The 14564-nt window shown below is 35.8% G+C and overlaps 1 protein-coding gene across 4 annotated transcripts in view; it reads left to right on the top strand.

The window, feature by feature from the left end:
- LOC119795660 (dipeptidyl aminopeptidase-like protein 6) overlaps positions 1-14174 on the top strand; it is a 127620-nt gene extending 113446 nt beyond the window's left edge. For all 4 annotated transcript variants that reach the window (XM_038303745.1, XM_038303746.1, XM_038303744.1 and 1 more), the window contains exons 3-8: positions 3295-3393; positions 7260-7354; positions 9058-9132; positions 9216-9268; positions 9577-9658; positions 14033-14174. In XM_038303745.1, the coding sequence (XP_038159673.1) occupies positions 3295-3393; positions 7260-7354; positions 9058-9132; positions 9216-9268; positions 9577-9658; positions 14033-14170 (542 nt within the window). In that variant the 3' untranslated portion in view covers positions 14171-14174. The remainder of the gene's footprint in view (positions 1-3294; positions 3394-7259; positions 7355-9057; positions 9133-9215; positions 9269-9576; positions 9659-14032) is intronic.
- Positions 14175-14564: the final 390 nt, after the last annotated feature.

The raw sequence follows: 14564 nt of genomic DNA, 5'->3' as shown, positions 1-14564 counted from the left end.
GATATTCAACATAGCTTCAAACATTTATTGGTCAAAAGCAACTTGAGGTCTGTAAAAAATAAAATTGTATTATCCATTTGCAAAATAATACCAGGCCGTCAGTCCTCAATGTAGCTGTTGTTTCTTAAATATACTGTAAATGCAAAAGAAAACACTCAGAGATTTCAGACCGGCTTGCTCCCTTACTTATGGCCTAGCTCCTCTTTTGTCATCCGTCAGCTCCAGATCTTGTTTTGACTTTTTTGGTTATCATCGCACTGCCATCCTTCTGCTAAAAAATGGCTGTTTCCGATTTTAGTGGTTGCATCCTCCAAGGACCCGGTGTACCTGGACTGGGTCCTGCAAGTGTCTTGAAATAAGGCTGGCAGAGTTTGACTATGGATTGTGCTAGTTACATTTTCGAGTAGTCCAGTAGGAGTACCGTTAATGCAAATATCAGATTTATAGTCCCCACACTGCACAGATTTTGTGCTTAAATGTTAGCCAAACCGATTTGCACAAGGACAGATAAAACCTTTCATTAAACCAAACACTACCAAATATTTACCTGACTCAATAACTATATAAATGAATTATTTTCATAAATTTTAAGGCAAAACTATAAACCACTGTCTGTCAAACTGTCTTCAGTCCGCAATGTCTTAAATTGTCAAGAACAGGAAATGGGAGTATACCTCTTCCTGGTTCCTCCTGAGTATCAGGACCTTCATCCGGTTTTCACTAAGTGTAAGGCTCTCTCTCTCTCTCTCTCCCACCTCACTGCCCATATGACTGTACTATTGAGTTTCTTCTTGGAGTTTCTCTCCCCTCCAGTAGGTTGTATAACCTGTCCAAACCTGAGTATCAAGAAGTACATAAACGAGTCACTAGCTGCTGAAATTATCCACACCTTTACCTCTCATGTTGGAGCAGATTTTTTCTTTGTCAGGTTAAAGGATGGATCAGTAAGACCTTGCAATGATTACAGGGCCTTAACCAGAATACTGTGAAAAAGGAATATCCATTTCCTATTCTCTCAGCAGCCTTTGAACCGCTTCATGGCTCACATTTCTTAACCAAGTCAGATCTCTGAAATGCTTACCACCTGGTCAGAATAAGAGAAGGAGAAAGATGGAAGACAGCATTCAAGACCCCCTAGGTCATTTCGAATATCTGGCAATGCATTTCAGTCTCACAAATGCACCTGCAGTTTTCCAATCCCTTGTGAATGACATCCTTAGAGCTTTTTTTTAAATCAGTTTGTATACCTTGATGACTTTTTGGATTTTTTAGGACCTTTTCTGAACATAAGATCCACATGCGTCAAGTTTTCCAACAACTTCTAGAGAACCAACACTTTGACAAAGCCACAAAGTGTGAGTTTTATGCCACGCCTTTTTGGGACACATTCTGGAGAGCAGGCAGATCCAGAGAAGATTCAAGCCATACTCGATTGGCCTACTCCCTAAACTTGCAAGCAACTATGTTTTTAGGATTGGGTAACCTCTACCACAGATTCATTATAAACTACAGTCAAACTTCTCTACCCATCACTTGCCTTACCTCCTCCGAATTACCTTTTATTTCACCTGAAGCCAAAAGGGCTTTTTCGGAGCTCAAGGAAAGGGCTCCCAATCCACTGATTCTGATTCAGGCAAATCCAAAAAAACTGTTTTTCCTTGAAGTTTATACCTCTGATTTAGGGATTGTTGCAAACTTTTCGCACATTTTCACTGACGATGATAAACTTCATCCACGTGCCTTCTTTTCCCACCATTTGTCTCAAGCAGGACAAAATTATCATGTGGTCAATAGAGACCTTGTAGCCATAAAAATGGCTTTTGAAGAGTGGCGCCACTGGTTGGAGGTAGCTGAACATCTTGTTATTGTGCGGACTGACCACAACAATCTGACCTATCTCCTAGAAGCAAAACATCTGGGACCTATATAATTACATTGGTCTCTGTTCTTTTCCTGTTTCAACTTGGTCATCTCTTACTGCTTAGGCTCTGACAACACCAAACCAAATGCCCTGTCTGGGCAATACTGCAGTGAACAGGAACCAGGAATGTCTTAACCATCATTCAACCTACCTTCATTGTGGGAGTGTTATCGTGGGAAATTAAGGATCAAGTCCTGGAGGCTCAGCAGTCTGAACTGGATTCTGGCAATGGACCTACAAACCAGGTTTATGTTCGTGCTTCCATTAGGGCCTGGCTCATTCACTGGGTCCACATTACAAAATTTTCCTGCCATCCTGGAATATATAGAGCGGGGTCTATATAGTGGACTTTATAGTTAACTCGGTTAACTGACCATTTGGACAGATGTTCACTACTTTTTGCTCCCTGTAGGTCCCGTAACCCCTCCTCCACCACGCAGTGCCTGTGCCAGCTTTGTTATTAGTTGCTGCTAGTCGGGTCGTTACAGCCTATGGCTACAGCGGGCCGCTGTGACAGAAAATCTCATAATGCTTGGCGAGGAGAGATCTCCGCATTCTAGGATATATCTGCCTCTTATGGGGCCTTTATTTTCATTCCATACGCTTCATAGACACTTTATGACCCTCGACCATTTTCAAAGAACCGCGGTGAAAAAGCTGAGCTACAATCACTGTCTGAAACTGTAGCTCACCACAGATATATGCCTAAAAGTACGCATGCGCAGAAAAAAGATAGCTAACTGGGGAGGAGCACGTAGGACAACCTTACCTAAACATATCAACAGAATGATTGACAATTGGGAGGCTCATTTATTTAGATAATCCACCTCGAAATAAAAAGATCATCCTCTATACCTTTAAACTAATGGCTACTTCCTCTCTGGTTGGCCTTTCAGCCCATCTTGGCATGCAGCAAATTATACTGATGAACCAGATTTGTTGGGATTTACAACTTTCTTCTTGTTACCTTGCCTAAAATGTTCCAATAGCCTCACCCTGAGAAGCAGTATGTTTTAAAAAAGGAGAGAAAAAGGAGCAGCATCTAGGAGTGGTGGCTTAGAATCTAACCTGGTTGTACAGCTATGTCTAATTAATGCCAATTTTGTGAATATATGACTTACAAGGCCTTAACTTTTGCCTTCCTTGACTCTGTTAAGGCATAGTAATCTTTGTGCAAGTAAGCATCAGAATTTTTAAAGAGTAATGAATGTTAACTATCACTCACAGAAGCTGAAGTTTAGTCACATTTTATAAGACAATAAATGTAATTTGTATTTCATTAGGTTAATCTGAACATCTTGTTGTCACTGTAGAAATTATTTTAAAATATTTAATTTATCCACGCTTTATTATCTAACTGATGTGTTTGACAGGTGAAGATGACAGCCTCGCTCTTAAGAAGAAAGTAACCTTGGATGACGTCTTTGGAGCGGACCTCCGAATCCATGACCCAGACGCTAAATGGCTTAGTGGTGCGTTACCAGTTTAGCTTTGACATTTAAAATCTGACTTCTTTGTCAAAACACAACCCATACTCAGACAGCTTGACATTTTTCTTCTTGACTCACAATGTACCACTGCTATTAAAGTCTGGCACATCTTTTTCTGCAGGTAAAGCTTCCTGAACATTTTTGTGCAGCCTACATTGATAAGAATGTACATTTAGAGACATTTTAGTTAGTACAAGCTAAAAACGTTTTTTTTTTGTTTTTTTTCAATAATTCATAAAGAAGAAATCAGAATCAGATCAACTCATTTTGTGGATCCATTTTAAGCTCTTAAGCCAAGTGAAATTTTCTCTAATGGCATGTCCAGAAGTAAATTGCTTCGGGTTGAGGAAAATATTTTTAATTGAAGTGAATTTAAATATTTATTTTAATTGTATGTTATGTCTCTAAGTGGTAAAACAAAGATGAGAGCTTAGACACCGAGAGCTGTAACAGTTCAGTTCTGCTGGAGCTAAATCAAGAACGGATAATAGCCAAATTTGCTTTGTTTTCAGGCCTGCTTATGTGCCAAAAGTAAAGTAGAAAAGAACCTTTTGTCTTTATCCTTTTGCTCTTTATAGTTTTTCAACAAAATCCTAAGAACACAAAACTGTTTTCTTGGAGCCACATAACTATGTTTGCTCTTAGAAAGCAAATAATTAAGTGAATAATTTCAACTGTATTGGCGAGTTTTAACTACTTCATTATAACAGACGCAAAAGATGTTCTGCAATATACATTTCTAGCTGTCTCCTCTGAAGTAAAAACAGAGATGGAAGCTGGCAATGGAGCTCAACCCTGCTAGACCAGCAAACTTAGCGCCCCCTGATGTTCGCTGGGAAAATTGTTCCAAATATTTTCAATTTGAAAAATTGATGTGAGGTTTTACTCAAACAAAAGTTTGAGTAAAACCTCACAAACCAACTCCACAATCCTAGGTTTGGTATAGTTTATTTATTTATTTTTTTCCTTTCATATAATCTCCAAGGAATAGCAACAAAGACGTACTGAGTATATCTTAGGTTGTTGTTCCTGATTAATGTTTAACATGTATGTATTCACCTGGTGAATAATTATCACTAACTATAATGTTGTGCTTGTACCACACTTTGAAAGCCTTTTTTATTGAAAACTTTTTTCAGCCAAACTGTTTATCAACTCAAGCTCTCTGAAGATATTCTTCCACTTTTCACTGCAACCAGCATATGGAAAAAGACTGTAAAAAATGTTAAACACGATTAAAAAAACTAGTATATCAGCTTTTTTTTCTTATAGGAACACCGATGCATTTGTTTAAGATGCTAACAACAACAAACCTTTTTGAAAGTAATGGCAAAATATTAGTATTGCATTGTGGGTAAAAAAAAAAAATGATAACAATATCTTTATATACTTACAAGAACAACACAGCTTTCAAATCAAAAGGCCTATAGTTCTTTATTTGGCTTTATATTTGTATTGATTTATCTGTCCATGTACACAACTTCTTCTTGTTTTTATGTAAATATATATTTTAAATAGTATAATATAATATATTCAATGTAATTGAATGTTGCATAAATAAACTATCACCTATTATCATTAGTCTAGTGTAAAGCACAATAAGCCAAGACTAATTTTGGAATAAACATAGTGAAAACAACATATAATGAGAAAAGCTACAACATGCTGTTAGAAATTTTTATTTATCACATAAAATGTATTTTAAAGCCTGGTTAATGTACCTGTACATTTTGATAGACTTTTCAATAATTGTTTTTTTTTTTCTTGTTTTCTTCCTAAGTAATATTAGTGATCTTTGTTGTTTTATGTTTTATTCTCATCGGATGTTTCTGTTGAGCAGCTAAACTTCTCTAAATCTATGCAGCCTTTTCAGTCCAAACTGCATCACCTTAACAGTAAAACCTCATTAAACCATCAGAGATTAATTATGTTTTCCAGTTAAACATTTCTTTAAATAAAGCAGCTGAAAAGGAAAAAAATGTCTAGAAAACCTTTTTTTGATTTGAAGCTCTAGCTACAGCTCTCCTTTATGTCACAGGGATTGCAACCAAAGATGTCAAAACTTTTCTTTGTTTTCAACTGAGTTAACTGCACTACTACATTATGCGTTTCTATTAAAAAAAATTTAATATATATTTTCAATGTTAATGTTTGCTTTATTTTGAGAAACTAACAATTTTTTTGGTTTTATTACTTTCTAAGGCCCATATAGATGCTTTCTGGTTTAAATCAGCTTGCTTTTGCACATCTGATTGGAGCTGAGACTTGGCATGTGACAGAACCATCTGTCCATGTTCTTCCAATTATCCTCTGATTACTTACATTAACACCTTATTAGCATATAATTACTTACATTCTCACTTGTCTGCACCCTTTATTTGTAACTGTGATGAAAACGCCTTCAGCACCTGACAAAACTCCTGCAATCAATTGTGTGACATTGCACTTGTCATTTAAGTTAAAGCAATCAGCATCCATTTGTTGCTAATGACCTTCTGATAAGAAACCCGACGGGACAGCCTCTCACTCCAGTGACTCTCATCAATATTTTTTTGAACTTCATTCACAGCAGAGCGTAATTGATCCCTGTTTCTCTCTGATCACATTTGGCCTCTGAAGTCTTTTACTCACCTCTGAGTTTCTCACAGTCCCAGATCCAAAAACAAAGATTCAACCTTCAGATTGATCTCTAAAACAAAGAGGGGCTGCTTTCTGTCTGCTGAGATGTAACAGAATATATAAAAAGATTCAAACCCCTCAGTGGTTTCAAATCTATTTTATTACAAAAATATTATGAATATGTTAGACTGAAATAACTAAGTTGTTCCAAATAAGGAACAAAAATATGTAATTTTATGTATTGTTTCCCTGTTTTTATGCTTTGAAAGGTAGTTTAACATGTGGATATAGTTTACTGAACAGAAATATCTAGGTTTCCTTCAGAGTTAGCTGTTTTTTGTTTTTTAAACATCAAAGGCATCAGAAAATTGGACCTTGCTGACTCTGTTTTTTGTCTTTTGATTTAGATTCTTTTTTAAGCAACCCTTGACTGCAATTTTTGTAGGATTGTTTTTGTGTTGAACAGTTCATCTCTCATTAAGCTCACTTCTTGCTCTGCATTATCAAACAGTGTTTAAGTCAATAGATTCATGATTTGAAGATAAAATGTCAGCATTTGCCCTTTTTTCTTTGCACAAAGGAAGCTTTCCACACAAAGAAAAATGTGTCAGATGTGGAAAGAGATTGTTTCTAACCTTAGAATGTTTCTAAGTTTCACATCAAAATGATTTTGGCTTTAATAAAACTACCATTTTTGATTCAGCCTTATTTTTTTCTACAACCCAATTGTTTGAAATACTGACTTATCAGGATTTATCTAAATATATAACATTTCAGTTTATCCTGCATAAATATTCTAAATGTCTACATTTTTTTTCTACTATCCAGAGTCTGTATTAATACATAGAAAACAGTCCTGTAAACAACATTTTAATAGTTTGCCAGCCATTGTCAAAGGGACAGGGAAGTATCACCTTGCCTTTATTTTACTATGATAGTATGGATTGAGCCCTGAACTGCTGTATTTACTGACTCTTTATTACTTTAATTATATTTGTTTAATGTTCAACAATGAAATTAACTTATGTTCTAAGAATCAATATAAGAACTAAGTATTACCTGTTAACTAAGCAATTATAGCTCTTTTTAGTACAGTTTTCCCTTTAAATTTAAGCCAGACTATCGGAAAAAAACAATGAAGTCTTGTTTAATGCAGTTTAAGCTTTTTATGTCTTTAGATTGTTCAGAATCGAACTCCCTAACTGTATTGTCATATGTGTAATTTACAGACAAAGAACTGCTGTTTCGATCAAGAAATGGTAATGTTCTCAGGTTTAATGCGGAAACACAGAAAGAGGAGATCATTGTGTCAAACCAGCTGTTTGTGAGTATGACTTACTTACACAGTTGGAATATGCATGTTTTGCGAAATGGTAAATGACCTGTACTTAAAGAGGGATTTGACAAGTCCAAAGCCGCCGAAGCACTTTTCACTAAATCCATACATTCACCCATTTAGACACACATTCACACACTAACAGTGGTATGATACATTGTAGCCATAGCTGCCCTGGGGCACACTGACAGAAGCAAGGCTGTCTTACAATCGAGGCCCCAACAGGCCCTCTGGACAGCAGCAGCCAAGGTGGGTGAGTTGTTTGAGGTGCAGTTGGTCAAATAAGACATTACACAGTGTGCATTGTTTTATTCAACAACTTGTTTATTTATTTATTTTTGTTATATATTTTATTATTTATTTTTTAACCAGCACTTAAAATTGTGATGTGATTACATTGATAAAAAAATGGGTAACCCATAATATACTGTGAAAGTTCAGAGTTAAGATTTTTTAACTCTGGCACATTAAGCAAAGAACAGACAAAAATACCAGCAGAGGGTCAGTTTGGGTGTTATAAGTCGTGCCCCATACTGAAAACTGCCACTCAATGTTTTATGGTGAGCAGTATGTCAGACCTAGAGAAGGAGGATAATCAAAGAAAAAGATGAAGGATTAAGTGCTAAATTACACAAGAAGCATATTTTCCATCTGTCAAGTTTTTCTCAATGCTTGGCCATTGTTGACCTCTTCTTAAGCTCATGCTAAAGTGCTTTTTACAAGCAATCATACCCCTTTGCATTTTATGCCATTTACCCATGCCAGAACCACAAACCTCTCTATATATTATTTAGGACTTTTTCCTAATAGATTAATATACCGGTAAATTAATTCCTTCAACATTAATAAATTAGTGCTGATGGAAGTGGCTTTTTATGGTTTTTAAGTTGTTTTTTTCAGGGCTTATTTTTTTTTTTTCAAAGACCTCAAAAACATAATGAGGACCATGAACACAGAAGACAGCTAATAGAGGAAGTCGTGGAGAAGTTAAAAGCAGAGTTAAGTTTTAAACAGCATCTCAAACCAAACAACTCGTCAAACATTGTTTATTCCATGCATAAGTCTTCAGACAGCAGCGGAGACTGAAATGATCTTCTTTCTATAGATCTACAAAGCTAGTAAAGTCATGTCGCTATAACTGCAGCAAATGGAGATTTTACAGTGTATTGACACCAACTATAGATTGTTTTCATTTCACTCTATTATTTTCCACTTCATTTGGTGGATCTATTACATAAGTCGCATTGAAATACAATAATGTTTGTGGTTATAATGCGACATAGTGTGAAGTATTTCAGCGAGTATGGATCATTTAAAAAAATCATCTTTCAGTATTGAGGTTGCCCATCCTGTCCCTGATATTCAATCTACTGAAGGAGGCCATCAAATATCAGGGCTCCTGATCCTCATGTTTTTAATGAGTCCCAGATACAGCCAGCTTCAGTCAAAGATTTGGGTGTAAAATCCTGCAGAGTGTACTCATGCAGAAAAATTACTTCTAGCAGTTCTAGATAAAAAGAAGATAATCTATTTCCTGAAATCCAAAAATCTGTAATAAGTTATTTACATAACAATACATACACAAGAAAGTTTTCATTATTCCAAGAGCTCTGAAAGTAAGAAAATAAAAAAACATTTACCTAAATGCAGTTGTTGTATAATGAATGTTTTATTTTTTACATTTTGTTCAGGACCGATCAAAAGCTGCCAGATACCAGTTCTCTCCAGACTTGAAACACGTGATGTTTGCCTTTGATGTAAAACGGGTAAAACAACAGTAATAATGCATTTACAATAATCTAATTTTGAGCTTTTGCCTAATTTGAACTGATTCTTTCTGCTTCAACAGATCTATCAATACTCCTATTTGGCCAAGTACATCATTTACAGCCTCGTGACACAGTAAGAGCCTCCTGCATTATGTCTCTCTCCACCTCTTCTTCCCCTCACAGATCTCTGCCCTCAGTCTGACCTTTTCTCGTCAGTTCACTGACGTCAGCCATATTTAACTGCTCCCGTTGCTACCTTAAGGAAACGGCTTTCAGTTCAGTTTAATGTGGCGGAGCACATTAACCCTACATCCATCTGAACAGTTTGCTTGTGTTTGGAAACATGGTTTGGGGTGATGGATGAGGTATAGAAAGGGGGACAAATGAAAGTAATGTGCATTGTAGATGTGATAAGTTCACTATAAACTGCTCTCTCCATAGGGAGACTTGGCCTTTAAATCCCCCAGAGGTGCATGACTCTGTTCTACAGTATGCTGGATGGGGACCCCAAGGCCAACAGCTGGTAAGCACGCCACCCTGTTATTGTTAGACATGCTGATTGGTGGCATTCTTGTGGAGAGCCTTTATAACATAGAATAGAATAGAATAGAAATATTCCCTATTGACCTTCATTGCGGAAGCCCAGCAGATAACAGCAGGGATGTAACACATTCTGAGTTTGTAGAGAGCAGGGATGGTTATAATGTCTAACAGCTTCTGGGATGAAGGATTTATGTGTTTTATAACAAAGGATTATGAGCTATAAAAATTGAAACTGTTTGTTTTGACCTTCACCACTGTCATTCAGTGTTAGTTTTATATAGTTCATGAGCCGGTCAGAGGAGCAGAGGCAGATGGCATCTTTGCCCAAGCAGACTGTCTAACTCAAACAGAGAATGCCAGTATTTTAGCTTATACTGCAATGTGTTTGCAACCATTGCAAGTGTACTGCATAAGTATTCATTTTAAGGACAATGTTTTTTTCTATTCCTATTTAATAATCCAGCACAGAGTATATATATTTGGAGAGGAAGGGTGGTAATCTGTGAGTTTATTAATGTTTGACAATAGAGATAAAAATTTTATTTTTATTTTTATTCATCTACAAGGTGTGGAATAATCTTTCAGTCTCAAGTTTAATTCTAGAGAATCAAACTCTTGCTCGTCATCCTCTGCAAAAACATTCCATCCGTCTGTCTGTCTGTCTGTCTTTCTTTAGTTTATGACATTTTCAGCCAGATGACGGGGTATCAATGCAACTGAAATTTTTTCTTAAATTGTTAGTCCTAATCTAGTGGATTGCTTATATTCTGCTCTTAAGAACACCTTCTTAAGAGGAGAAATGTGCCCCATGAAGACATCTGCGAGGACTCCGATGTTGACGGAGATTTCAGATCTCAAAACACGTCTCTCGAGACCATAGTACAAAATGTATTCATAGCTTATCATTTATTATTGTATCCTTTTACACCACAAACTGCATCTCTGGAGTTAAAACTACTGTGACTTAGGTATCTGTGTCATTTAAAGGCAATTAAGCGAATCTATTGGGGATAAAAACCACAAGAAAAAGAATCAAATGATCTTTTTTTTTTTATAACAAGGCCTCTGTGACTCCCTTTTAGTCTATTAATATATTCATTACATTAGCTCAGCTCTACATCAGCCTTGAAATAACATGCATTATTACATACAAAAAAGAGCTTGATATTTTATATTACATAAGATGCATTTAGTCCAAACACAACAACAGAAAATGGAGCAAGAGAAAAACAAACTTTTTTCCCCTTGAATAAAATTTAAAAGGTGCAATAAATTCAAGCACCAACAATGTTTTATTTTATCATTCTTATTCCTTGGATTCCTTTTTCTACTCTTGTCTTAATTAGTTTTTCTTTATCTTTTTAGTTTATTACTCCTGTGTTTCCTCAGCCCTAATTTAAACCATAATTGCTCTTATTGGATAACTGCTAAGATTACCGATGCATTTCTTTGAAAAAACATTACCATTTTGAGTTGGATGAGACTCTGTCTGCTGGGGAAGACGGTAGGTTCATTTACATACGGTAATGGTACACCTGATTGTTTTTTTCACAGAGCCTTAGCTGTATTGTAGCTCTGCTCTTGATTTAATGAGCCTCAGAGGATGTGCTGGAAAACAAAGATGAGCTCTCATTTTTCCTATCCGTCTGACCTGGACATGTTTTCTTTCCCCCCATCACAGTTTGTGAATGTAATGATTTCCCATTAAGTTTATCAGAACTGGAACAATTCATCATCCGCATATAAAACCAAGGTGTGTGCAGCGTGCAGTGAGGCATCATACGTACAGTGAGATGGATCCTGCAGTGCCCTCTTTAAATGACTAGCTATTACTCTACCGTGACACTGCAATCAGCAAGGCTGGGTCAACACCTGAAAAATGAGGTCATCCTGACAAAGCAATGTGGATTTTACAAAAAACAAGAAATCAAAAGGAGTTTCATGAGGACTGGACATTTCACCCTGTTAATCCAAGATGTACAAACATCAGTCAGAAGCTCTACATGTATTTCTGATCTGTAGCTTCTTTAATTTCTCTGCCCCTAAACTTGTTTAACGCCTTCCTTTAAATTCTTAAAAGTAGAAACAGAAGTGGGAGTGAAAAACAAGAGAGAAAAACACCTGTTGAGATAGGTGTAATTTGGGATTTTTGGGGTTGTCAGTCCAAGGATTTAATTCCCTTTCGATCATTTGGAGTGCAAGTTGATATTCTGAGCTTTGAGTCTGCTGTATGTAATGAGTCATGTACCGAAGTTGTTTTGCAACACTAGCAACCCACCAGTCTCTCTATTTTTACCAACTCCTATATTGATTAGAATTGCACCAATCAGGTTTTTGCAGATGATATCCAAATCTGTTTTGGGGGTATATATATATCTTTGACCTAGTGATACAAATTTGTCAGTTTGCTGTTTTTGTTTTAAATCCATAACAGAAGACAGAAGCAGTCGTAATAAAAGAAGCATTTTACAAACAGGTAACTGCCAACCAGCTCCACCGGCGGCCCTATCCAGGAAACACACAGCCGGGCAGACGAGCTCCGAGCCAGCTCCCATGTCAGAGGATGAAAGAGAGCATATACAGTTAGTCACAGTCAGAGAAACAGAACTACACTGAAAAACAGACCAAGCTCCAACATCTATAAATAAATCTGTAATATTAGAGGATATACTTTTTCTTAGCTTTTTTGCTTTGAAATAGAGAGTGGACTTCATATGTGGGAGTGCAGACATGGTAATATAATATTATAACAATAGAGTTGACATATAAGCATTTGATTAGCATCCATAATGTTCTTTATAAAGACACTGGTAAAAAAAAATTACCATCTCTCAAAGTCATAATAATTTTATTATTATTATGGTTATTATTATTATTATTATTATTATTAGTAGTAGTAGTAGTAGTAGTAGTAGTAGTAGTAGTAGTGTAGAAATAATAATAATCCAAATATTTGCTGATCCTATTTATAGTTCCGCTTCAATGTTCTTCACTCCAGAGCAGCATACACACTGAACTGTATTGTTGTTACTGCATCCTATTTTTTATCATCAGGCAGACATCCTTCCATATAATTTTGCTTTTGTATTTTTTATATTTCTCTTGTTTGTTAGATTTAACTGGGCATATTCAGTTCATAACCAATCCCTTCCTAATTTGTACATCATACACAAATCGATCACACTCTTATCTTTACTGAAATGGCAAAGTAAAAAAAAATATACTCAAAAAGATTTCCTGAGGAATAATGTACTCATCTATACTACTATACTATACTGTACTATAAAAGACAAAGCAATGACATCTGTATAAAGACAAGTGAGTCTTGATTAACAATTCAAAGTCTTTGCTACATCTTTCACTTTTGGTAAATTTCTGTTGAGCAGGACATTCAGCAGGGGAGGAGACAACGTTTCTGTTTGGATTAAGATTTACTCTATATAGTGATGTAAAGCCAGTCTGGTCCTTGCACAAAGTTTCAATTTAAGGACAGAAACTGCCAAGGGCATGAAAAATGCAATGAAATTAGGGGTAGATGTTTTTTTCAGGCACAGCGGTCTGCAGCATGAGGCTGTTAAGGCCTTCACAGTTCTTGCTCTCTGATCAAAGTGACAGGATCTCTAATACTGGTTGCATTTAAATAGAAATAGAAAAGGCTAGTTTTTCCCCATCTAACTTAATGTATTTATGGAGTTGGTGCATATTAGGTGGCCTTTAAAAGCCGTCAAGGTTATGATAGACAACATCACTGGAAATTGAAACTAATGTTATTGGACTGCATTTTTACCAGTTACACCTACTTGAAAATTGTGTTCTAATTCTGCCAGACCAATAGTTCTTTAACCTGCTTTCTAATTTTGTTATCCAACATTGACTGTGACTGCAGCACAGTCTGTCATCAAAATTCAAAAGAATTTTTTCATCATTTGATTGAATTGCTGCAGGGAACCAGACATTTCAGGTTTGCACACCTACAGAAATTACAAAGTTTTCAAGCATAAAAAAATTGCAACAGTAAGTGGTTGTTACATAACAATGACAGGAAATAAAAAAGGTTTCTGTGAATGGATTTAATTCTTGCAAGAAAAAGTAGCATGGTAAATTATAAGGACATTCTTTAATTGCTGGGTTTCTCATTACTCTTTTTTCAACATCTAGGAGTCCTACAGTTTTTTTGTGTATATTATAACAAAAGGCTTTTTATTAGAGAAAGAAGAATTTGTGGCTCTGAAATTTTTTGAAGAGGGTAAGAGGGCAGAAGTGCCTCTTAAATGTTTCAATGCTGTTGATAACAAAACCACTTTTATTAGCTTACAGAAAAAAACTGTCAGTGTTTTGTTTCTCTTTTATCCAGATCTTCATTTTTGAAAACAACATCTACTACAGGTCGACGGTGGATAGTCGATCGATCCGCCTTGTCTCGACTGGTAAAGAGGGGGTCATCTTTAATGGGCTTGCTGACTGGCTGTATGAAGGTAAGGCATCAGTGTGACAGATTTAGGCAAATATACAATCTGTAAATTTGGCATCTTTGACCAAATTTTCAAAATATTTGAATTACTAACTAAACTATGGTAACTAGATTTCTGACATTAAATCCAGGGACAACTTGGAGAAAAAACAAAACATAAATTAACAGTAAAAATAAACTACAAAATTTGAACCTATTTAGGTTTAGCAGATTTTCATTTTCCTTAAGGAAATGACTTCAAGAAAGTAGTGTGTAAAATTGCTCTTATCTACAGTCAAAACACTAATTAAACAATTTTTTATATAAAAGTGTTTATTAGTATTATTAAGGAAACATATACTGTGTGTTGCAACAGTGCTGATCTGATTTGATTGCAAAAAAGGTACATTCTGAAGTTAAAGTCTTGGTTTTATAA

The sequence above is a fragment of the Cyprinodon tularosa genome, unplaced genomic scaffold (assembly GCF_016077235.1).
Source record: "Cyprinodon tularosa strain WSP-4 unplaced genomic scaffold, ASM1607723v1 ctg52, whole genome shotgun sequence".
Lineage (NCBI taxonomy): Eukaryota > Metazoa > Chordata > Actinopteri > Cyprinodontiformes > Cyprinodontidae > Cyprinodon > Cyprinodon tularosa.
The sequence above is the reverse complement of the archived record's forward strand: the minus strand, read 5'-3'. Positions and strand labels throughout refer to the sequence as shown.